The 25505-nt window shown below is 39.8% G+C and overlaps 2 protein-coding genes across 4 annotated transcripts in view; one reads left to right on the top strand and one right to left on the bottom strand.

Annotated features, from left to right (window-relative positions):
- stn1 (STN1 subunit of CST complex) overlaps positions 1-1831 on the bottom strand; it is an 8747-nt gene extending 6916 nt beyond the window's left edge. Inside the window, exons 1-4 of one of the 3 annotated variants that reach the window (XM_024289934.2) lie at positions 1683-1831; positions 1199-1328; positions 445-540; positions 57-128 (exon numbers count right to left, since the gene is read on the bottom strand). In XM_024289934.2, the coding sequence (XP_024145702.1) occupies positions 57-128; positions 445-540; positions 1199-1322 (292 nt within the window). In that variant the 5' untranslated portion in view covers positions 1323-1328; positions 1683-1831. Of the gene's footprint in view, positions 1-56; positions 129-444; positions 541-1198; positions 1490-1682 lie in introns of those variants that run through there. The other 2 variants (XM_024289935.1, XM_024289933.2) reach the window with 2 other exon arrangements.
- Positions 1832-2375: 544 nt separating this feature from the next.
- slkb (STE20-like kinase b) overlaps positions 2376-25505 on the top strand; it is a 25021-nt gene continuing 1891 nt past the window's right edge. The window contains exons 1-17 of the mRNA XM_024289932.2: positions 2376-2563; positions 6069-6233; positions 11179-11227; positions 11302-11451; positions 13861-13933; positions 14022-14216; positions 15365-15446; positions 16003-16134; positions 17258-17935; positions 18003-18130; positions 18247-18370; positions 21063-21242; positions 23653-23782; positions 23891-24015; positions 24223-24414; positions 24484-24609; positions 24693-24806. Of these exons, the coding sequence (XP_024145700.1) occupies positions 2414-2563; positions 6069-6233; positions 11179-11227; positions 11302-11451; positions 13861-13933; positions 14022-14216; positions 15365-15446; positions 16003-16134; positions 17258-17935; positions 18003-18130; positions 18247-18370; positions 21063-21242; positions 23653-23782; positions 23891-24015; positions 24223-24414; positions 24484-24609; positions 24693-24806 (2793 nt within the window). The 5' untranslated portion in view covers positions 2376-2413. The remainder of the gene's footprint in view (positions 2564-6068; positions 6234-11178; positions 11228-11301; positions 11452-13860; positions 13934-14021; positions 14217-15364; positions 15447-16002; positions 16135-17257; positions 17936-18002; positions 18131-18246; positions 18371-21062; positions 21243-23652; positions 23783-23890; positions 24016-24222; positions 24415-24483; positions 24610-24692; positions 24807-25505) is intronic.

Raw genomic sequence — 25505 nt, 5'->3', positions numbered from 1 at the left:
GGATGGATGGATGGATGGTGATATTTCATGTAAAAGAACGATGAGTTCAGACTTACCGCCATCATCTTTATCTTTAAAAAGCTCACTTTTCCAGCAGAGGCAGTTTATCACACCAGTTCCATCATCCACTGAAGAATTAAAAAAAAGAAAATTTTCATAAAAAATCATCGTTTATGAAGCTTAAAAGCCCTGGATTGGCAGAAAGTTGAAGGTCTAAACAAGAAATTGGATATTCTCTTTTTGTATATAAAACTAAAGACTTAAAGTTTAGATACAAACACTGTAGATCTCCAGCATGTGCGGATTTTAATCTGACAGAGTCAGAGAGCCAAAATGAGACTAAACGTGATTACATACAAAAAAGACGAGACGGTCTACCGTTTGCTAACATATTTATTTATTTATTTATCTAAACATATTTTCACTCATGAGCCCCGTCTGTACCTCCATAGCAGAAGAAGTCATCCCGCTCCCTCTTGTACACCACCGTTCCAAGAACATCCACCTTGTAGATGGGATGATTGTTGTAGAAGTAAATACCTTCAATGGACACAAAACAAATGAGTTACTTAATTGGTCTTCCTACAGAAAACGTAAGTTTACCCCCTGAAAGGAACTTAAATTAATTTAACCGAAAATCTCAAATATGTCAATTAAACTGAAATTAGAACAAATAAAAAATATTAACTACTGAAAGAGCTTATATTTTTGCCACTGCTTAGTAAATAAGTTACTTAAAAGTAGTTTTTGTTTAAAAAAAAAATGACCGTCTCACATTTTCAACCGTTGGATATTTTTCATGATCAAGTCAAAAATGTTTGTCAATTTTTCTATTTTCTACTTCAAAGTACATTAAAGAGAACATCCTTAGCAACAGTTGCTAGGTTTAGCCACATCCTCACCACTCTAGCACTGAATTAATTTGGGGATACATTATGTAAAATAATATTCAGTGATGCTGCAGGAATCAATTCAAACATAAAACAGCTGTAAAAATGCTCACAATAAAGTAGTGGTGATTTAAATGAAAAGTTTGTGAAAGTAAAGTGAAAGTATCTGAAAAAAACTCAGAAAACCAAAGTTGTAAGAGCTTTAGGTCCAAAAACTCTAACTTTATTTCATACATTTTTTAATTGCGCAGTTAATCTGAAGGTAATCACACATGAGACAGCCGTACAGTGAAGACGAAGTCGTTTACCTGGTACCTGCACTGACTCTGTCATCTGCAGAATGTCTTTGATGTACAACCGCGCGAAAGCACTAAAAATCGGGTCCAATCCCCAAAGAATCGACGGGGGTTCGTCCATCGGACCTGCCTGCATTTCATCCTGGGTAAACACGAGTTTGTTTCAGCACATTGGTCGTTTAAAAAAAAAAAACTTTCCCCCTTTAGCTAAGGGAGCAAGCTAACTCGACGTGTTTACAAAAAAAAAAAAAGTCACGTGATACCATGACTGAATTTTCAATTACTTTTTATAATATAAAAATACATGTTTTTATTAAAAAAATGTACTACAGTACAAAAAAATCTTAATTTGTCCCCAATCCTTTATTTTTTTTAAACAAAAAAAAAAAAAAACTTAAAATTGCGCATGCGCTGACCGCTGTGTATCATGGGATATGTATTTTCATAAGCACAAAGACATCCTACTTCTGAGTTTTGGATCCAATTTAAGGCTTACCCCGTGCAATAAATCTTGAGCAAAAAGTGGGAAATGATGTAAACAGTGTTTGTTTAGCTAAAAACATGCGGGTTTAAAATAATTAGCTCGTAAGTTTCTTCCACGGCTCAGGTGAGGGCAGCAGGAGACCGAAATTGGCGCTCCAACCGCCGGACACGAGGAGCTCCGAAAGAAAGGAACTGTAAGCGCGCGCTCCATGTTCGTGAACGCGCACAGACACTAAATCCGCTACACTCCTAAAGCCGTCCAACAAGGAAAGATGACCGTTTTTAGCCTTTCGTCTCTACGTAACTCTCAAACCAAGAAGACGGGCTTTCGCCGTCCGAAAACCCAATGAGTCCAGCTGTCGGAACCAAAAGTTGGACTTTTTAGAACGCCCTTTTATTTGGTGTATTAGGAGAAAGAGCCCCTCGAGGTGGTCTGACCAGCGGGGTTGAAAGGAGTCGGAACCACGAGCTAGCATTTTCTTCTCAGTAGAACTGTTTTAGGCGCTTCGTTTGGACCATAAAGTGAAGTGTTGGTTATTGGTTCGGGTTCGGCGGGACCATGGCGTGCGGCGGGGCGGCTCGGGGGACTGGTCAGACCCGGTGTCAAAGGCTAAGCTAGTATGTCTGATCCGAATGTTGTAAAAGCTCGAACTCTGTCGCGCGTTCACATCTAACGGCACACCTGCCTTCAGGTTAGACCGAGTTCATTTTTTTATTTTAAAGAAACTTTCCGGTTGAGTCGCCATGTCTTTCTTTAATTTCCGTAAAATATTCAAACTGGGAGCCGAGAAGAAAAAGAAACAATACGAGCACGTCCGGAGGGATGAGAACCCGGAGGAGGTCTGGGAGATCATAGGGGAGCTGGGGGATGGAGCCTTTGGGAAAGTGTTCAAGGTGAGTTTGATCTGTTCTTTTATCGTGTTACTTATTTCCATTTAAAGAGACAATTCTTCCTTTAATGCGCTGAAAGAGAGAAAGGCTGCAGACCGCATTGTTGTTCATTGTTCTGTCGTCTGTAGGATGATGAGTCTCGCGCATCTTTCAGATCTGGCGCATCAATTAAATAGGTTTATGAAATATTCATATATTTAAAGATCCACTCCAACTATATTGGTATTTTGATTATGTTTGACATATTTTCTGTAGAGCAGCAGGAGCTCATTAGAATTCGCCCCTTGAGTTGTGGGCGGGACTGTTGGCGTGGAAGTTAGCTGTCGCTGATTTCCCATCAGCCCTTTGTTTACACTGGGGATGTCAGAATTCCCTCACTACTCCCTACCTACTAAAAGACTATATAGTGCAGGGCTATCTAGTGCTTGGATTTTAAAAGCAATTCAAACACCATGCTAACTACTTTTTTTTTCCCAAAAGCAGATGCATGTCACCAATTTCTCCAAATGAATTTAATACAAGCATACTACACCAGCTATTTTTGAATCCACTGTGTTTTGATTATGAAAGTGTTGATTATTTATTTAAAAAATACATTTAAATACTTTATATTTCCTAAAAAATGATATAACACAATGCATTGTGGTCTATATTCTCAAATCTAGTGAACAACATCGACGCACAGAATTCTAGGGAATTTTGAGAGCACTCGATTTTGGAATTGTAGATTCGGGTAGCATTACAAAATGGGGAAAGCACTATTCCTTCATTACTCGCTAGTAATGAAGGAATTCATTACTAGTGAGTAGTGAAGGAATTGGGACATACACTAACATTTGCGTAGCAAAAAAAAAAAAAAAAAAAAAAAAAACAGAACAATATCAGAGCTATCCGGCCTTGCAGTTTTGAGCAAGACACCAGCTCAGACGAGGAAAATGAAGACGTTGATGGATCTATTCCTCTGCATCAGAATTGTAGCAGAGAAAGGAGACTTTGGTGTGTCCATGGTAGTTGTTGCATCACAAAGGCCATATCCGAATTGTTCCCTTCTGCCCAGCCCTTCACCCTTCTCCTTCATTTGGTCCTCCATACGGAGACTTATGCACAAATTGTGTCTCATATATGTGTCATCGTTCGATGACGTTGCCAATAATCGCCGGTCCGCTAGCATTAGCATTAGCTTCCAGCGCTTAGGTAAACATAACAGCGGTTTTATAACTTTAAAAAGGTCATGCTACAACAAAAAGTCATTACTTACATTTAAATGTCTGTGGTACAGAGCACATCCACATCAAGAAAAGCGCTTCTCAGCACAACGCGGTTTACCCTCTTGACAGAGGACTTTGTATCCCTCCGCTTGGAAGGTGGGATTTAAAAAATACATTTCCCAGACACAATTGCACTTTAACTGCCCCTTCAAATGGAGGGGAAGGGCGAAGGGAAGAATTCTCACACTTTTTCAAACTGCTATACAAGTAAACGCCATTTATCATTCATATGCAAGCTTTTTGATGTACCGTATATCACTTTTGTTCTCTTCATTCCAGCTGTGGGGGAGGGGGTATTAAAAAAAACAAAAAAATTATATACATTTTTTATTTTTGTAAGAGGATCTGAGCTGGTGTTTTTCAGTGTCTCTCATTTTACTCGATTCTTAAAAAAAATTACAAGAACCATTAAAGAAACCCAAAATCTCTTTTTTGAGGTGCTCTGACCACTCCTCCTTGGTGTTGCGGTCTCTTTGTTGTGGTTGAGGCGATGGGAGTGTGACCGTGACGAATGACGGCGCACGTGCTGTGACTATAGAACAGGAGGGAATAGATCAGCCACACCGATTACCTCAGTTATTGATCCTACTATTCAATCAATAAGAGGCCTGGTGTTCCACAGCAGAATCTGAAAGGCAAATCGAGTACAACTCAAAGAAAACGACTGATTACAAACAGTTAATAGATGCAGAGAAAATGTGATTATAATACAATTCCTTTGTAGCATATAATTTATTACAAACTTAGTCAATTATTTATCAATTAACCTGTTTTTTAAATATAAAATCAAAAAATTATTTTGTAGTTTTGTTCCAAAAATGAGACAACAAAATGAGTATAAAGTTGTGTCCTGTGTATAAACCGAACACGTTTTGTCTCCTGTAAACCTCATTGTCAGGTTTTAAACGTTCATGTATAACAAAACATGAAAGAAAAAGGAAAAACAAACCAAAAAAAGCTAAAATCTATTTTAACTGTTCAGCTTCCTTCAAAGGAAGCAAGTTAGAACTGTGTTTAAACCCATCCCTGGCACTCATATCTACAGTATTCTAGCAAAACATAATTTTTTTAGATGATTTGTTTTAATTCATTGATGAGGATTTCCCTTGAAAGATTTCTAACTCTGTCTGCATTTCTCTGAATTCAAAGTTTCACTTCAATCATCTTTTGATTTATTTTGAAAGCATTCCCATTAAACTTTCACAAATCGTTATGCTGTTTTTAGCCCAAATCAAAGAACCTGTGTCGTTTTCTAAGTCATATTTTCTTCCCCATCATCCATCTGTTTACATGCTCTCCCACTAACTCACAGTCCCTCACAACAACAACCTGACATTACCGGTGCAACAAAAATAATGAGCAATTTTGGAGCTATCTATTCTTACAGCTTTGAGCCAGATTCCAGCTCAGACTAGGAAAACAAATAAATACATGGATCTTTTTGTCTGCAAGTGGATGCATCAGATAGAGCAGAGCAGTGAGCTTGTGGCTTGCCACGGTAACGTCTACGTCACACTTACAAGCTTTTTTCAATGGCTTTTTCTCCTCTACTCCTGATTTAGAACAATTTAAATTATAAAATACTTAGAATACTTACAATTTTCAACTCTTCATAAATGTCCTCCTTTATAAAAAAAAAACAAAAAACACAAGAACATTTTGAAAGCACCAAGAAAATAATTTTTATGGGAGTGGTTCTTTAAATGCAATTTTACTTGGACTGTGTTTTTTCTCTTCTATTTTAAGCCTCTGAAGAGAGAATGTTGTGGAAAAAGAACAAACTTTGTGACTTTTTATTGTTGAATTTGCTGAATCATTTGGTCATAAAAAACTCAAACTAAAACTATCCCTTTTTTATGTTCTTTCTTTATTTTTGTGCAAACTCCCTTTTTAGCAGTTAGTCTGTACAGTGTTGTGTTTTCATTGTTAACATGAATATTATTTTAGAAATTATTTCCTGTTTATCTTTAATTATTGTTCAGTTTAGAGTTCAGAGAAAAACTGTGGCTCTATTGTTGGTGAAAACTGGCGTTTCTGAGGTTTAAAGGAGGCTCACAGCTGACTGCGCCGCACCGGGAAGTCTCCAGGAAGTGTCCTCTATATCCATCGATCACATCCTGTCTGCTGAGGAACCAAAACATTCAGCTCCAACATCACATGCTGAACACGCTGATGTTCTCTGAATGAACGTCTGTTTTTGATGACGCGTTTTTCTCAGCTAACAGAGTTCTCCGTCACAGGCTCAGAACAAGCAGACGGGCGTCCTCGCCGCCGCCAAAGTTATCGACACAAAGACGGAGGAGGAACTGGAGGACTACATGGTGGAGATCGACATCCTGGCCTCTTGCGACCACCAGAACATCGTCAAACTGCTCGATGCCTTTTATTATGAAAGCAAGCTGTGGGTGAGTGTTGTGCATTTGTGTTGTGTGTCTTCTCATCCAAACTCCAATCTCTGACCAATGTCAACTTTTAAAAGGAAGCTGACTATCATCTTAAAACGGACCAAACTTCTGATTCAGTTTATCAAGTCAGCCCTTCCTGTACAGCTGCGTATCATCTGCCCAACATGAGTGTGAATGGATGAGCTAAAGAGAAAAACATGTAGAGTTGTGTATAATGATTAACCTAAAAGGACAGTGCCATCTTAATTCAGTTTTATTGCCTTTGAATTTTCTGAACTCTTTAAAGAGGATTAAACCTACAGACTCGTGCTTTAATCAGCTTAGTCTGTAGACATGTAAAAAAAAAAAAAAAACTTCCACAATTGTTGAAGCCTTTTCCCGTGGAATTCTCACCAAATCAATATAAACATTTATTTACTTTGCTAAACTTTTCTCAATCAAGTTACAGTTAAATAAAAACTTTTATGTCTAGTTTCATGTTGTTTTGCTAACAAACACAAATCGTTTTCTTTGACCTAAGAACAGAAAAATCTGGACTCTCGTCCGTCCGCTCACAACGATCAGAACCAACCAGTGCTGGTTCCTCTGTTATGAACTCAAACAAGGATTTACCTCTGTTTCAATTTAAGTCATGATCTAGTTTTATTGTGATTATTATGGCCCAATTTTAATCCAGTTTAGTCCGTTATGAACCATTTACTGTCAGTGATAACTTTGGACTGAGTGAGTGTGACATCACCCACAGAAAATGATTTAGTTCTGGCTCCAACACAATGAAGTCAATTGAGTTGCCATTTTCTTGCTATATAAACACCACCATGTTGGAGCCAGACAGGCAGTGATTGGTCCAAGTCACCCTACAGGAACCCCTCTCGCCAATCAGGAGTGAGTTTGTTTGAAGGTCACACCACTTCTACTTGAAAGTCGCCAATACGAAATCTGTCAAACTGTTTGAGTGTTTGACAGTGGTCAGTTTTTAACTTGAATAAATTAAAAAATGACATCCTGAAAAAAATTGAATTATCAGGAAAATGTAAAGAAAAAAGAAAATTAAAGGTATCAGATCAAGAATCATTGTTCTGACAAATATATTGACTGAGTAATGGATGTTTATTTATCTGTAGAAAGCTGTGGGATTTTGGCTTTTTGGAACTGGAAGGTACTTCCTGTTTGGAATATACCAGGTGTGTGTGTGGGGGCTCAGTCCTTTTCTCAGATACAGTTAAAGGCTTTAAAGTCCAACTCCAATTATATTATTTTCTATCATAAATGTGTTCCCAGTAGTCTTTTAACTATGAATATTCATTTTATTAGTATTAGCATTTTACGCAGAGCTGCATTATCTCATTAGATACAATTTTGGGTTGTATGCGAGACTCTTCACACTGAGTAACCCGCCCTCCTCCCCATTTCTGAGATTACCGTTTCCGTGCTCACGCCCAAGCTAATAGCCTCAAGCTAACATTAGCGGCACAAAAATAACGATGGGCAATATTGGATCAATCCTGCCGTACATTTTTGAGGCAGAATCCCAATTTGCGACAACTGTTGAACGCTCATCATATCTTGCAGGCCTAAGCGTTAGCGGTGCCAGGGTGCGTGCAGGTGAAGAGGAGACTTTGGCACTCCCATTTCAGAGTCCATGTCATAAGTCTGAGCTTTTTCAAACATCCGGTTTTTTGAATCAAGAAATACTCAGAGGCGCAGTTTTAATCATAAATTATTTTACATAGGTCCTCTACTATGAGAAAAATACTGCAAGAACATGTTACAAGCACAAAAAAGAGTGGGTCTTAACATACTTGTTATCAAAATGGGAAAACAGATCAAAGCCTTTTACAGGAACTGTTTCTTCATCAGAGGAAGCTTCGTAAAACATTCACTCATTATCACAGTTGGAAAAGAGCCCAGTGATTTATCAGAGTTTCATCCTATTGTCATTTCTAACTTTTATTTTACAACTTTTACCAGCAATGAAAGGAGAAACTCGAATTGTTCAAACAGCTGCAAGTTAAAATAAAGTTAGTTATAAAGAGGCCAAAGCTTCTGCGTAAAACAAGTATCACTTGGTCCATGGTAAAGTCTTTCTCTTAAGCACAAATGAGGGAATTCTGGGAAATTGACTTGTGTTTTTCTCTGTTTTCTTATTCTTACAGCCCTAAAAGCTGCATTAGTCATGTGGTGTGAGCTCTTCTGCAGCACTGCTGCTGCAGCAGCTAATGCAGGACTTTTGTAAAGCTCCTTTACTGATTCATTGTTGCTCCTTTGTGGCCAAAGTTCACATCAGCACCAGAAACAAGCCGCTTTTGGAGCTGTTAATCATTCTGACGGTTTATGGGAGGTATTTTTAAATTCCCTCTGTTTTTCACTGCAGCTGTGAATTCCCACGGCGTGTCTCATTCTTTGTGCTGCTGTGTCTGTGAGTGTGAGGACACACAGATTACGGTCATGACCTGATCGCACTAGTGTTCATGAATAAATGAGCAGCAGAAGGTTACAGGTCAATCCCGCTCTGAAATGTAGAGCTTCTGCTTTTGTCACCAACCTGACAAACACAGAGACGAGCTCGTTATAGCTGCAGCTGGACGAGTGCAGAGAAGGTACAGCATCCCACCTGAATCCTGTGAACGTCTCAGGTCTATGGAAACTTCCAGTGTTTCATCTGAGATCGCGGCCTTCTTTTCTCAGAAACTCGGAGGTTTTTGTTTGCTGCTTTCTCCTTCCGGCTGGAAAAGTCCAGGTCATTTCCCCCTCCTCTTCCACCGCTCCTACTCAAAAAAAAAAATAAGGGATATAAAGTGACAAACTGATGGAGTTTGTGTTCTTACAGAAATATAAATGCTGAAGAAAACTCTTATTTCTTCTTTTAGGAACCTTCATAAAGCAAAAATAACTAAAGATAGAAAGTAAACAATGAAAAATGTTGTCAGTCCCGTAACAAACACTAACAATATTCCAAAGTGAACTACATCCATACATCCATAAATCTGAAAAAGCTGCTAATGCTAAATATTAAATCAATCGGTGAAAATGTATGAAGGTGGAAAATGGTTAGAAATGTTGAACATCCCCACACTATATCACAAATTTTATATAAGTATATCTGTTTAAGATTAGCTAAAGAAAATATAAATAGTTGAAGAGAAGCAATATTGTTCAAAAATTAAAAAAAACAAATGAACCACTAAAGTTAAAATGAAATGGTCTACACAATTGATAGTTGCCTAAAAAATAGAGTTCTAAATGTACATTTATGATTAGCAGAAGAAAATATTAAACATCAGGAAAAAACAGATCAAAATGGTGAATGAAACACAGAAAGTGAGACATCATAAAAGCTTATAAATAAACAAAGCGTTAAAGATAAAACTGAATTATTGTTATGATAGAAAAAACTGCACAAAGCAACATCAGGAAAAAACAGATCAAAATGGTGAATGAAACACAGAAAGTGAGACATCATAAAAGCTTATAAATAAACAAAGCGTTAAAGATAAAACAGAATTATTGTTATGATAGAAAAAACTGCACAAAGCAACATGATAAATGACTTCATGTAAAAATGCAAAAAAGGCTCATCAATTCTCTGATTTATTTATATATTTTTTTCAATTATGAAACACTTTTAAAATAGGACATTATCTGTATTGTATGTGCGACTTAAATATGCTACATCTACACATCTACCAGAGGGCACTGTAGATGTTTCAGTATTTGGTACTGACGGCAACGCAGAAGAAGAAGCGCCGCTCAGACTCATGACTCGACAGAATTGTTTCAAAACGACAGAGGATGAAGAATTGAACAGACTTAGTGATTTAAAGTGACTTTTTAGTATGTTTGTGTTATGGTTAACTGAATAATTTTTCACATGTTGTGCTAAAATACTAGAATGCTCCTGTGTTTTATTAAACTAAATATGGTTACAGTAGTGAAGCATCCAAATTCTCAGTCCATGATTTGTTCCCGTGTCTTGTTAAATAAGTTTCTCCCTGAAGTGTGACTTATTCTAATTTTGACTTTTGACTGATTCTAAATTTGACTCAAAAGTATTTTTGGAATTGTTAGAGCTGAATAATGCTGGGTGTTTCCTGTTTATAGTTTGATGTGAAATGTTAAATTTGAAAGATGTAAATGAGTCGGCAAAATATAAAGTGGAACTTCATGTAAATGAATTACGAAAATCAGACCCCCCACCACCCACCACCACCACCTCCTTCTGCTGAGTCCTCCAACAGTTTGGAAACTTTTTGAATTCCTGCTGTTTGCTTCAATGTTAACTTACAGAAGAACTGAAAATCCTATTTGCATGTGTGGGTGCACGCGTGTGCCAAACAAATGAGCGGGGCAGGAAGCCACGGCCCTGGCCTGTGGTTCCTGTCCGACCGCTGCCACTCCGTAGCTCTTGTGTGGAGGCCATTGTGCGACAGCAGAGCCTTTTAGAAAAACAACAGCAGAACAGCAACAGAGAGTCGGTTGAAACGGTTCAGTCTGTGCAGAGAGTCCAGCTTTTGTGCGCCTGTGAAGACTCTGAAACGGCCCAGGAAGGCCGCTAAAGCTTACACTTACCCCCTTTTTTTACCATTTGTACTTCTTTCCTTTCTAAACTCACACTGACCCTGTCACCAAAGCACAGACCAACGCCCACCGCAGCTGCTTTCTCAATGGTCCTGAAAAACGCAGAAGTGAAGCTTCACTTCCCTTTTTGGCTGACATCCCGTTGCTGCTTCCCTTCACGTCCGTGTGTCCACAGATACTTTAATCCTGTTAGCAGAATAAGAACCAGGTCTGGAGGAAGCTCCCCAGCAGCTGTGAACCCCCCCACATGTACACAACATGGCCTCAGATGCTCCAATCCTCTTACAGTTCCAGCCAGAGCCTCTGAAAACAGTTGAAGTTTCAAAATAAATAAAAACTCTATTTATGGATCTGTCTGTTCCCTCAGATCCTGATCGAGTTCTGTGCCGGGGGCGCCGTGGATGCCGTCATGCTCGGTGAGTCTGCGTCACATCAGAGGTCTCAGAGTTTGAGTGTCGTACGCCTTCGTGACCCTCTGCCTCCGTCACAGAGCTGGAGAGACCCCTGACGGAGCCGCAGATCCGGGTGGTGTGCAGGCAGACTCTGCAGGCGCTCGACTACCTTCACGAAAACAAGATCATCCACCGAGACCTGAAGGCGGGAAACATCCTGCTCACGCTGGACGGAGACGTCAAGCTAGGTGAGTTCAAATGTCTGCCCATGAGAGCAGTGACCCCAAATATATCACAATATGTATAATCAAATATGGAGCAACTGGAGAGAATATTTTAAAATTTCAGTGTCATTATAATTATTTTTTGTCGATTTTCTTCCTCACACAAAACTGACCTTTGAAATAATGAACTTTAGAAGCTTCTGATGTTCCGCTCTGTCAGGTTGGAGGCCAGTCCTCCTCCAGCTGCTGCTGTTCAGACAGAACCTGCACAGATGGAGGAGCAGCTGTTCAGTCTTTATGAAGCCAAACCTTTACCTGCTTCTTCGTAGCTTTGGTCCAATTTGTTCCCTTGTAAATTCTAGTGATGCTTTGTTCCACGCATAATTATTTGTATCGTACTTGATACAGGCATTTTTGAACCTCCTATCCTAGTAGCATGACCAGAAGGCTCCTTTAAAGCACATTTTATATAACTTGATCCATGTTCTTTGCTCTGAATTATCAGTCCACTAGGGGCAGTAGATTGGGGTTTCCTGGTCAGTTCAAAATGTTCGCTCCAATGAAAACACTTTTGTAAGAGAAAGGTTTTGCTAATTTCCACAGCTTTTTGTGAAGAATAACTCATCTCTTGTTATTATTTTTTATAATAATTTGCTGTAATGAAAGAATGCTAAACTAGTTTATAATTAATTCTTTATAATACAGTGGTAGCATATTAAAAAAGTGTTCATCAAATTTGAGACTTTTGATAAATACTGATTTTTTTTTCCTCTGAACACTTGTGTTAATAGTTCTCATTTCAATTAAGATGGAGTATTGGGCCTTGATAATAGTTGAAAAAGATTGAGAATAATGCTGTAAAATTATGAGAAAAAAATCATAACTTCACAAGAATGCAGTGAAAAAAATACAATTATTAACAAAAATAAAGTAGTAAAATTGTGAGAAAAAAATGTAATTTTAAGAGAAAAAAGTTGTAGAATTTTGAGTGAAAGAGTCAATATTTTAAGATAATAAAGTTTTAATTTTGCTATTTTTTAATAAGTTGAGAATTTACAAGCACAAAGTCATACATTTATGAGGCAAAAGTCTCTTTACGAAGAAATGTATAATTTTCCATGTTCATCCTTTTAAAATTACATGTTTGTTTCTTGTGAATTTGTTTTTATAGCTAGTATGATTATGACATTTTTTGCTCATAATTTTACGACTTATTTTCATAAATATTTTTATTACTTTTTATGCTGGTCTTTTTATTATACTTGGTTGTACATAATTGATATTGTCTAAATCTCATAAAAATCTTTTTGCCTGGATTTCATCAGAGAGTTAAAAAAAAGTGTTAACTTAAAAAATCTGAACTTTGTGGTCAAATCTTTGGCTTTACCGAGTTCAGCTCTCTTTTCTCCAAATGGGACACATGTATGTGGGACATGTCACCAAATTCTCCAGTTATCTCAAGATGTTATCAGAAGTCCTACTGGATTGTTTTGAGGAGGAATTGTCAAAATACCTTAAAATCAATACCTTTCCTGAATGAAAACTTTTTACAAACTTATCTTAGGAAATGTTTTTTAAGCAAGATTACAGAACTTTGTCTCTCAGAAACTTTTGTTTCCCTTTTTTATTCACTTTTGGTTTGTTTCTGGTTTCACATAAACCAGTAAAAACATAATAATAATCTCAGCTACAACCTCATGGTATCAAACCGGTAACCTTTTGGGTATTGAAGTTAAATTGAGAAGGAAAAAGATTTTTTTAAACTTTCACCTAAACATGATCCAGGAGTCTGTGACTGTTGAGGTGCAGCTTCACCCACTGAAGAAAGACGTTATGCGTTGCTGTTTACATGTGCTTTAACACGCAAGTTTGCGGCGCTTATTTTTTCAGCCTGACGCTCACATGACTCCACTAATGACAGTCGACTTCATCCATGAAGAAGAACGGATGTTCTGTGTTCTCTTTTTCCAGAAAGGATTTGTTTTCTGCTGGAAAATCTGTGTTCTCGTGTCGTTCTGTTCTTAGTTTTTACTGCATTAAAGACAGAATGTAAACATGAAAGTGAAGCGTTCAGATGCAGGAACACAAATAAAACAAAAAACCGTTTCCCACAATGCAACTCTTCAAAAACAAGCTGTTTTCCCATGCAGAGTATGTAACAAATGTGGCTGTGAAAGCTGCAGCTGTGCATTATAGATGCAGAGTCCATGTGGTGCATGGAGCTGTCTGTGTCTGCGTCGCTGCAGTGACGATGAGTCACTGCTGGAAACGACACAGCAAGCGCTTTACAGTGTGACATAACACACTGAGCCACTGTTTACTCACACATGAGGCCCAACAATGACTTCCTGCTCAGCAACACCTTCATGTTGGAGATGAATCTGTTCCTCTTCAGTTTTTCATTAAGTTCTGGTACTGTGGAAATTTTTCCAGCTGACTTTGGCGTTTCTGCCCGGAACACAAAAACGCTGCAGCGTCGGGACTCCTTCATTGGAACTCCTTACTGGTGAGTTCCTTGAATAAAAGGATCTTTAAATGAAAGCACCAGAGGTTCTGTTGGGTTTGGTTTCATCTGCCTCCCCTCCACCCCTCAGGATGGCTCCAGAGGTGGTGATGTGCGAGACGTCCAAAGATCGACCCTACGACTACAAGGCTGACATCTGGTCCCTCGGAGTCACCCTGATCGAGATGGCGCAGATCGAGCCGCCCAATCACGAGATGAACCCCATGAGAGTCCTGCTGAAAATAGCCAAGTCCGACCCCCCCACTCTGATGCAGCCGTCACGCTGGTAAGTCCGGGTAGCTTAACCCAACTTCACCCAACAGTAGATGAGCTGGCTACAGCAACTTCATGACCCTAAAAGGGATTCAGTGGGTTGTGAAAATGATTAAATTGATGAAGTACATAGGAGCAAAGAATGGCTCATTTTTGTAACAAGCCACCTACTGGTCAGCTGCTGAACTGACATGGCTGCAGCTTTTTTTAAGTTTTAAAGAGGCAGTGAAAACGTTGCTCTTTGGTTTTCACAGTTTCAGAATCCATACTCGCTGCATAATAATAATAAAAATGAAAAAAACTAGTTATTGCTACGAATTTCACTACTGCTAACATTTTGATTCAAAGGGACTCAATTTAGGCCTCTAATGGAGCGTTTTTAAGCAGGAAAAAGATACCTTTGTAACCAGGGGTGTGTATTGGCAAGAGTCTGGCAATATGATTTATATAGGGATATGTGTCTCACTATACGATATGCATCACAGAATACCCCAAGAATGTACCAGAAAATTGTTCACTTTTTTATTTTTGAGGAATATTACTTTGAATAAAACCCTACCTGAGTATTAATACGTCTTCACTCTATTCTCATTCTTATGGTATGAGCAGCAATTTAGCACAGACTTTTGTTTCAGTACCCATCCCAATTTAATAACTAATTAATACATGTCTCATAACAACCAAAACCGCGAGGCTGACTGAACATTTAACACAAGCTGGTTATCGCGAGACCTTGATGTTGTTGTTTTGGTGCAGTGTAGAGCTGCCCAAAGAGGCTCAGTGTGCTGCTTACTAGCAGTGGGGGGTTTAAAAACAAAAGTAAGACGCTGAAGGACGTTCATAGATCGTTAATTAAATATCCTTTTGTCATCATTCTATACCGATGCAAGTATCAAATCGAAATATCGCGATATATCGCCAAATCGATTTTCCCTGCACCCCTATTTGTAATGCTTTCAGTTAAATAATTAGATAAATTAAACTAACTTTTTCATATTTAATCAGACTGAAGAAAGCTCCAACCACTTATTTCACTAAAAGTTTTTCATTTTTAATTGTTTTTAGTCTTGTGGGTTTTTGCTGATTTTCAGAGCAAAATAGTTTTTTTGGTTTTGATCTTCTGCAGCTTTCTGGTCTCTAGTGACATTTTTGTCCCCCCAGGTCCCCAGAGTTTAGTGACTTCCTGAAACGATGTCTGGACAAGAACGTGGACAACAGATGGAGCACGGCGCAGCTTCTCCAGGTGCTTTTGTTCACTTCAATCCTCCACCTCTGAACATGTTCCACCATCTGTCAGTTCCTCCACCTCGGCACTAAGGTCACATGACCTGCCCTCCCCATACCTGCTCACCACCTGCTGCCCCACCACCTGCTGTCAGGCCCTGAGCCGTCTGTGTAGGACAGCCTACGTCAGCCGAGCTTTTTCTGCAGCGTCTAATGTTCTGGCTCGGGATAGAGCCTCTCACTCGCTGAGGAGAGGTGGCGAGGACGCATTCGTGCGCTCGCGAGGGGAAACTCCGAGGAAGTCTCCATGGGCTTGAAAATACAGAAGAGCGGTTTTCCTCCAGTGAAGGTTCTGATTTCCAAGAAGCTTCACATCATCAGACCCGCCATCAAGTACATCCAGCAGGTTTCCAAACCCAGGAAGGTGAGGCTTCAGGCGGGCTGCGATCAGTGGAGGGCTGCAGAGCTCAGACGAGTTTTTCACTCGAGACAGACGGGTGTCGCATGTTCAGAGGCCCCCCCATCCCCCAGCATCCTTTGCATTTCATTGAAACCCTGTTGGTCTCTGTGCGCAGCACCCCTTCGTGTCCTCTGTGAACGACAGCAAACCTCTGCGGGAGCTGATCGCCGAAGCCAAAGCCGAGGTCACCGAGGAGATCGAGGAGCACAAGGAGGAAGAGGAGGAAGAGGATGCAGAGCAACAGCCTGTGAGTAAACATTTGTTTATGGGGATCAGCAGCTAAAACGAGATTGTTGAACGATACTTCAGAGCCAGTAGAGAAAGCGCACAGAACCATCTGCAGGATGAAGATCTGCTCAGGAACTTGAGGCTGAGCACACTCTGCTGCTGTCCTTTTGAACTTTGTTTAGTTTCACCAAAGATTTAAGAAAAAAATCCAACTAAACGTGATGTTTTCTTTGAAAAATGTACGTTTCTGAGGAAGCACGAAAGAGAATATTGGTTTCTACTCCTGTTTTTGGCAGAATTCCTGGTTTATTTATATATTTTTATACTTATTTTCATGTAAGTTTAACCATAACGATGATCTCTGATGTCATTTATATTGTTTATACTATAAACTGTTGATTGTAGTTTAAATCTGTTTTTACTTTTGTTAAATTGTCTCACTTTGATATTTGGTTAAACTGCATAAAGGCTATTGTTCTTAAAAATCATAAAATCAATTAAAATCACAAAATTCTGTTGACAAGCTGTAAACTTAAAAAAAAAAAGAAATTGATTCACGTGTTCCTCATATGACCTCGACTTTTGGATGAGGTGAAGGCTTGAGTTTTACTTTGTGGTGAAGAAACATTTTATTAATAAAAAAACATCAGGAAGAAAAGCAGTTGGTCCGATAAAACAACAAACTATATCACAGGGTAATGCATAACCCAGCCGTTACTTTTAGATTCTCGCTAATGAGATTTTATTCCTTTTAGCTTCACTTTGGTTGTTTGGTCCACAGTTCAGGAAACCCGAGCACTATCGGAACAAAGACGCCCTGAAGCGAAACATTTGTAGTTTCATCTGATCCCTTCTTTCATTTTCCCGCAGAGGTTCTTTGGTCCGTTACAAAACTTTAACGTTTTCCTGCAGCGTTCTTCAGGATCATAAAGTCTTTGTTTTCATGCTGCTGTGAATACGCAGTGAAAGTGCAGAGACCGCCTTTAAAGGCAGGTCCCCAACTGATTGAGGAGCTTGACCTATTGTGTTTCCATGGAAACTGCAAAAAAAACTTCCAGTCATTGGACTTTCTTTCAGCTTCTGTTTTTTCTTTTTATTTGGTACCAAAACCATCTTTTTTTTTGTTTCTTCATCTTCTTCAGGGCCACAAACGAGCACCATCCGACGTCAGCGTCGCCAGCTCCGAGGATGAGAAGATCCCGCTCTCTCCTTCCATCTTGGAGTCGGTTCCAGAAAAACTGGAGCAGATCCTGCAGGTGCCGGCACAGCCAGAACTTCCCGAGACCAACCATGTGGAGAACACCAGCGAGCAAGCTGCTCCCGAGGAACAAACGGAGGAAAATTCTGATGCTCGAGTGAAGGAAGACGAAGAGAAACCAGCAGTGAAAGAGGAGGAGGAACCTCCAGAGGCAGAGCATGCTGTCGCCTCACCAGAACCAGAACCTTCAGCAGAACCTCCCAACAAAGAGCTGCAGCAGCTGCAGATAGACGTTGACGATGAAAAAGAGGTGGACACAGCTGAAGCTCCAGAGCACGTCGAGGCTTCTGAGATTCCTCATGAGGAAAACACGCCAGCAACAAGTCCAGCTGAGGAAGAGGAGGACAAAGAGGAAGAGCGATACAAACAGCCCAAAGTGACTCTGACTCTTCCAGAGAAAGACGACACAGAAATGAAAGAAGAAACATCCAAGGAGGAGAAGGAGGTTCAAAACATCGACTCTAGGAGCGGATCGGCCGCAGACGGCAGCAGCGTGGACCTCAACCTCTCCATCTCCAGCTTCCTGTCCAAAACAAAAGAACCCGGATCCGTTGCGATGCAGGTGAGTCCACTCTCACAGAACCCACCCCGCAAAAACAACTTCTCCTCAAACTTTGATGTTTCCCCAGGACGCCAAGAAAAAGAAAACCCTCAAAAAGACCCGCAAGTTCATCGTGGACGGCGTGGAGGTCAGCGTGACGACGTCCAAGATCATCACGGACAACGACACCAAGAACGAGGAGATGAGATTCCTCAGGTTCCTCCCTGTCCTCCTTTACATCCCAAAATCTAAAACCATTCCATGCAAATCAGGAAAGTCAGCTACAGAGGAAGTTCAGTGTGTCACCTGGAAATCTGTCCTCTCCTCACCAGGCGTCAGGAGCTGAGGGAGCTGCGCCTCCTGCAGAAGGAGGAGCAGCGAGCGCAGCAGCAGCTCAGCAACAAGCTGCAGCAGCAGAAGGAGCAGATCTTCAGACGCTTTGAGCAGGAGACCACGGTGAGGTCTTCCCTTTCATAAATGACTCCAGTTTCGCTCGCTCCAGTTAAGTTCAATGAGCTCAACTCAACAAATGTTGTTTTTAAAAATATTTCTCAACTTTTTGACCCGTTGTAGGTCAAAAAACAGAAAAATAGAGTTCGCTCTGATCTAGAAGATCATGAATAAATGGACCGTCGTCCATTTATTCATGATAGTGGAAGCCTTGTCAGCCATTATCATGCTTATACTATAGTAACTTATGAAATAAATAAATACCAAGTCAATTAGCTCTTAAATCATGTTATTTTTGTAATTATATAATAAGGGTGCCTTTCTTAATATTAGTTAATGCACAATAAAGCATTAATTAACTAATAAATAATGTGTTAACAGACACTTTTATGCATCACTTTGGATTACTGAGTGTATTATTTAATGCATTAGTTAGCAGTTAACTTAAGTTTATTATTCAGTCTTATTTAATACATTGCAAAGCATTATTAAAAGTTTATCCAATTGGTTAGTATTATGTATGCAGCAACATATTAGTTAAAATATCAGAATCAGAATCAGAATCAGCTTTATTGGCCAAGTATAGAATATATACAAGGAATTTGGTTCCAGTGACCTGTGCTCCTATGTAGAAAAGATAAAAGATAAAAAATAATAATAATAATATAAAAGATAAAATAGAAATATGAATATATATATATATATACACGTATATATATACACATCTGAAAAAATAACAAGGGGGATAAAGATATATACAACAGTGTCCGGTTAAAACTGATCCCATATATGTAAAGCCTTAACCGTCTCATGCATGAATTATGATGAAACCAGGTAGGATTTGCTACAGTGTTTTTATTTATCTTTAGGGATACAAAATAAGGTTTTTATGTGATACAAAGCATCATTTCAGAGGAAAAGTTCACCTTTTACCTCTTTGTTTATGCTGGCATGTCTGTCATAGAGTCATTTGAAGGACAGAGATATTTTCTACTGTCTTGTGCTGCTGTGATAAATTGCATGTCTTCTTATGTTAAGTGTCTGTTGCTATGGTTACCGACGGGCATTCAGGCTGGGACAATAATATTAAACATTCTGATTATTTGACTGGAACTTCTTTTTAGGTATCCATTATAATTTTTTAACCTTCTAGAACAAAATCTCAATTTTTTGTCCACTTTTGAATTTACTTCTCTATTTTCAAAATGACATGTTACTTTTACCAATCACTTTATTTATAGAGCACCTTAATCAACATGCTGTAGAAGACAAGGGGCTTGCCATAAAAGGTGTAAAAACATAGATTGAAACTTTTTAAAGTCATGAGACCCGATGGTTTAAAACAATTCATCCATTTTCTTAAGCCGCCAGATCCCTTTTGGGGTCACAAGGTTGCTGGAGCCTGTCCCGGCTACTGTTGTTTGAAGGAGAGGTTATCAGTCTGTCGTGAGGCAACGCAGTCACTGGATTCAAACTACGGCTTTCCAACTGTGAGGCGAGAGCGCTAACCACTGGACCACCATGCTGCCCGAATAAATAACAACAACAAACAACAGACAAACTAAAAATGGAAGCAAATTATGTGGCTAATACTAATAAATAGGAGGCACCACATAGATTAAAAGATAGAAAAGGCAAAATTGTACAAATGATAAAACCATGAGAGCCTTAAAATACTGAAAAGCCAAATAAATAAACGAGAAGGTTGATTAAAAGAGTGTTTTGAATCCAATGTTAAAAATATTCATCTTTAATTTACATTAACAAATCTACACAGATGCAGAAACTCTTGTTTGCTTACCAGGTTTCATTTTAATCAGCACAACTTCCCTTGTGTGACACTAAGTTTATTCTGGTATTTTCCATGTTGTATTCACACACAAGACTCATACAAAAGTAGAAGATTTTGGCAGGACAAAAAAGAAACCCCAAAAAAATGTCTAACAAACCATTTTTACAACAGAATTACGGTTTTTGTTGTAACTTAAAAAAAACTAACGAGAACAAATGTTTTCAACAAACTAATTTACATGTTTTTGAATGAAAATACAAAAATAATTCCAGGCAAAATTCACAGATTTCTTTTTGCGCTTAAATAAACAGTTTCTGTTCAGTCAAACACGTAAAGACACAGCAGTCCTCACACCTCCATGCTGTCACCTCTGCGGTCATACAGACGGTGTCTGCACCTCAGTGTCTGCATCAGCTTCCAGGTAACCCAAAAAATAAAAATAAAAATGTCTGGGTGCACTGATGTCCATTTAACAATTACCCTTGAAATACGTTTCTTTGCAGCTTTTTTTTATTTGTGTTTTTTTCCACACATTTTTAAAAAATTCAGCCTCTTCCATCTGTAAAGTCAGCCGGAGCTCCTGATCGAAGTTCGTCATTCACTTCATTTTTTATAGTAAAAAGACCACTTTCATCCAGATACTATAAATAATTGCCCTATTCTGAAAACATTACGAAAACAATTTGCAGTTTATCATATCTGCATATCAGCATGCCCTCAATCACAGATCAGTTCCAATGGGCTCATGGACTCCCGGCAGCCAATCAGAATTGAGTATTTACCCAGAGCGTGGTATAAAATGGTTACGTTTGTTTTGTTCATTTGTGCTCAGTCACAACTATAAGGTTCATGTCATCGTCCCGAGCCTCTCCAGTCTGTGGCTGATCTGGTCCATTTGTCCCGCAGAGTAAGAAGCGTCAGTACGACCAGGAGGTGGAGAACCTGGAGCGGCAGCAGAAGCAGACCATCGAGAGGCTGGAGCAGGAGCACACCACCCGGCTCCGGGACGAGGCCAAGCGCATCAAAGCCGACCAGGACAAGGAGCTGTCCAAGTACCAGAACATGCTGAAGAACCGCAAGAAGGAGGTCAGTCACGCCGCTCTGCTGTCCATCACCTTCACCCTCTGAACAGAAACTGTCCCATGATGCTCCTGTTTACAGTTCCGGTGCAAACTTCCTGATCTGCTGTCTGTGAGCTGAGTTTAGCTGTTAAGTCCAGTCGCGCTGCCACTATTAATTCCCCTCATCAGTCCTAATCTGCCCGCAGCTCCGTCTCCTTTTATCTTCATCAGGCTGCAGAGCACAGAGGGGGCGGGGCTTACTTCAGGAATGTGGGAAAAGCCATCATGACATGTTTTTAAGATGACCCACTATGGTAGAGTTGAAGTTCTCCCCAAACCCAGAAAGGAGGACCGACTCCTCAGTTCTGAAGCTCCTCTTCCTGGAGCTGAGTTTGCAGACAGACGGGTGACGTTCTGTGATCCACAGGGGGTTCTCCATGTTATGATTCAGTCCTTTGAGCTGTCCTCCAGCACGCTCTGCAGATCTCCTTTCCAGGACGTAAGTGAAACCTCCGTGTGGTTTTTCTGCTTCCTCTCCTCCTCTTCATCACTCCCAGCTGAAGGTTTTTAAGCTCTTAAGATCACCTGAAGAGGACCAGATCAGAAACTGTCAGATATTTAGTCAGATTAGTTGAAAATCATGAAAAACTGAGACATTGGAGAGGAAAAAAATAAATAATATGAAAAAAAAACAACTAGAAAACAAAAACAAACTCCAGCAACAAACAAACAGGAGCGATTAGGAAGAAGCTCCTCTTAGATACCAGGAGGAGGAGCTTTCAGAACTCCAAAACTCAGCTGATTCACCTTCTTATTACCGTCACGGCTTCAGGACAGAACTGTTCTCACCAGCAGCTGGAGCTGTGGCTCAGTCACAATCAAAGAGGGGTTTAGTTATCTTTGAGGGAGAAACAAAAACACTCCAAACATGAAGAGGAACTACAGATCATTTTGGAGAACGGCTGAGGAAGGCGACGAGACGCCGGGAAAACAAAAACAAGGACAAACACCTGCTTTGTTTTAGTGCAAAAGACGCTCTCTTTGCTTGAATGGCCTCACATGAAGTTTGGAGCCTGAAGCAGCTTTTAGCTGCTAAAAGACCAGAAACATTTTCAGAATAAGTCAAACCTCATAAAACGTATCTGCTTCCTCACAGGAGAAGCATTTCTGTTGCAGCCTAAGAACTGTGTTTTACAAAAATCTAAAAAAATTCAACTTTTTTTTTTTCTTCATTTGTGCTGCAGTTAAAGACATTTTTATATTAATATAAATTTCAGGTCTGGATGCTTCCTTTTTTTAACAGAGTCATGATGAGCCCTCTTCAGGTTTGTCTTCTCACTTGTTTCCTTCAGCTGCAGGTCAGAGAACTTGTGGGAGAGCTAATCTGAGCCCAGATTAATGTCACCGACAGCTGGTTAGGAGTCGGTTCTCACCGTCTGGTTCTGAGCAGAGGTCAGGCTGCTGCTGGACACATGGGGACACCAGAAACTCATCAGCTTGGCTTTACACTCAATCCACATCTGTGGCTCTCTTTGGCTAAACTGAGGAATTACAGACTCAAGGAACACTTCTTACTCCACCTTTGATGAAGTCACAAGCAATATCTTAGAGAAGCATGAAGGTTTGGCAGAGCAAACAAAACATCCAAACCAGAAAAATCTGATCAATTTCAAGGGAAATAAATTTGGAGAACCTCAAGGATCAGTTTTGGGACCTAATAGTGTTCCGTCACTACACCGCAGTTCACCTTTCACAATCTCATTGTTTCAGATTTTTTTTTTTTTTTGGTGAAGTTTTCTATTTTTTTTTTAACAGTGCACTGTGTCTGTTCTGATTGGTTGATGATCTTGTCAATCAATCTCCTTCGTGTCGTGAAAATTTTGACATGAATGAAGCATTCAGTTTAGCATAAATCAGATTTTTTTTTATTCTATAATAATTGACTTATTTTTCTTGCAATCCTACTTTGTAGTTCTTTCTATCATGGGTTATTTTTAGAACCTCTGCAATAAATGAGGAAATACTGTATATATAGAATATCATTATATGAAATGTAAATAAAACAGTTTTTTGTCCTAAAAAAATCTAAATTGGAAGTGACTCAGAAACTTTCAGAAATAAAAAACATTTCAGTTTATTGATTATAAAGTTAAAAATCTCAAACATAGCAAACATGTTGAGATAGTCATAGACTAAAAGAAGGTGAAGTGTTGGGAGCTTTTTGTTTGACTGAAGCCAAACAAAATGTAAATAAATAAATAAACTGCAGAAAACGGTCAGTGTTCATGATGTTTCTTCCTTCTCCTCAGCTTCTTTCTTTTTTTGGTTTTCCTTGTTTTCTCTGGTTTTTGTTGTGAATGAAAACAGGAACTAGTCAAACATGTTTCCCGTGAGAACCTGAAGCTTTGGATTCTGAGCCTGATTTCTGTCCTCAGGAGCAGGAGTTCCTGCAGAAGCAGCAGCAGGACCTGGACTCCGCACTGAAGAAGATCATCCAGCAGCACAAACACGAGCTCGCCACCATCGAGAGGGACTGCCTCAACCACAAGCAGCAGCTCCTGAGAGGTAAACCCACCAGGGGGCGCTTCGCATGCTCCTGGAGCCATCAGAATGTGACGCTGGAGTGTTGAAACATAAAGGAAAAGTATCACCCTGCTGTTTCTGTCTCCACAGCGCGGGAGGCCGCCATGTGGGAGCTGGAAGAGCGCCACCTGCAGGAGAAACACCAGCTTTTCAAACAGCAGCTGAAAGACCAGTACTTCATGCAGAGACACCAGCTGCTGAAGAGACACGAGAAGGTAAAACCCGGGGGAACATCGGGGAGGAAGAACATCAACCACATTGTTCAGTTTGTGTTTCTGGGATTTTACAGAAAAGATAAAGTCCATTTAAAACAAAACGTTGAGCCACTTTTCTCCTTCAAGATCTCCTGGAATGACGTTGATCATGTTAACAATTAAAAGGTTGCAGTGTATTAAAGATTTTGTGTTGGCGACGGTGTTCAGGAGATGGAGCAGATGCAGCGCTACAACCAGCGACTCATCGAGGAGATGAAGAACAAGCAGACGCAGGAGAGAACGCGGCTGCCCAAGATCCAGCGCAGCGAGGCCAAGACGCGCATGGCCATGTTCAAGAAGAGCCTGCGCATCACCGCCGTCGGCATCTCCCCCGAGCAGGAGAGGGAGAGGGTCAAGCAGGTGAGACGTTGGGCTGGGGGTTAAAACGCACAACAACGTGAACAACGACGAACCGTCCTCTGCTCGCAGTTCGCAGCTCAGGAGGAGAGGAGGCAGAAGAACGAGCGTCTGCATCAGCACCAGAAGCACGAGAACCAGATGAGAGACCTCCAGCTGCAGTGTGACGCCAACATCCGGGAGCTGCAGCAGCTGCAGGTCCAAACGCACGCCAGCGCCCCGGAAGGTTCCGCCCTGCCGGGTCCCAGCAAACTGACCGGTCCGTGTGTTCTCTGCCGCAGAACGAGAAGTGCCACCTGCTGGTCGAGCACGAGACGCAGAAGCTGAAGGAGCTGGACGAGGAGCACAGCGTGGAGCTGAAGGAGTGGAGGGAGAAGCTCCGACCCAGGAAGAAGGTGGGACCGAGAGACTAAACCCTCTTTCTGTGATTTTAGGATTTTGAAGTTTGAAAACATTACAGATGGTTCTGCAAGAAACACTTTGATCATAAATACTTCATATTGTAAAGCTGAAGTCAAGGAAAGGAAATAAAAATGTGTTTAAATTATTATTTTCTTTGAAAATATATGTTGCAACTTCAAAAGAAAGTATTAGTTTTCAAAGATATTTGCTGAGTCATCAAAGAGAGAAAAACCAGCTAGTAGAAACAAGTCCAAAATGATCAGATTTACGTCAAACTTTAGTAGTCCAGGGCACTTTCTAGCTTTTATTTTAACTGTAACGTTTGTTGTAATCTTTATCTTTATGTTTTTTGTGCCAATCCTTATTATCAGTCTTTTTAGTACAATCCCAGCTTTTTTCTACAGAAAACATTTTTGATTATATTGCACAATAATCCCACTGTGAACCTGAAAATACACAAAAAAAGTTGTCAGAATGTTGTAATTTTTTTACTCCAAAACTCACAAACATTTAAACAGTTTTTATGTTCTTTGAGCAAAAAGATCCAACATGTAGTAACAAAATAAAATAAAACTGCATAAATTCACAAAAACAATGTTAAAACTGTCTAAGAAAACAAGCAAAGCTCCACTTTTAAGTTTTATTGATTTATTCCTGGGGGGTCATTTATGTCTTAACACTAAATTGTGAAT

This window comes from Oryzias melastigma, linkage group LG1, assembly GCF_002922805.2.
Source record: "Oryzias melastigma strain HK-1 linkage group LG1, ASM292280v2, whole genome shotgun sequence".
Lineage (NCBI taxonomy): Eukaryota > Metazoa > Chordata > Actinopteri > Beloniformes > Adrianichthyidae > Oryzias > Oryzias melastigma.
Note: the sequence above shows the minus strand (reverse complement) of the source record. Positions and strands in the feature narration are given on the sequence as shown.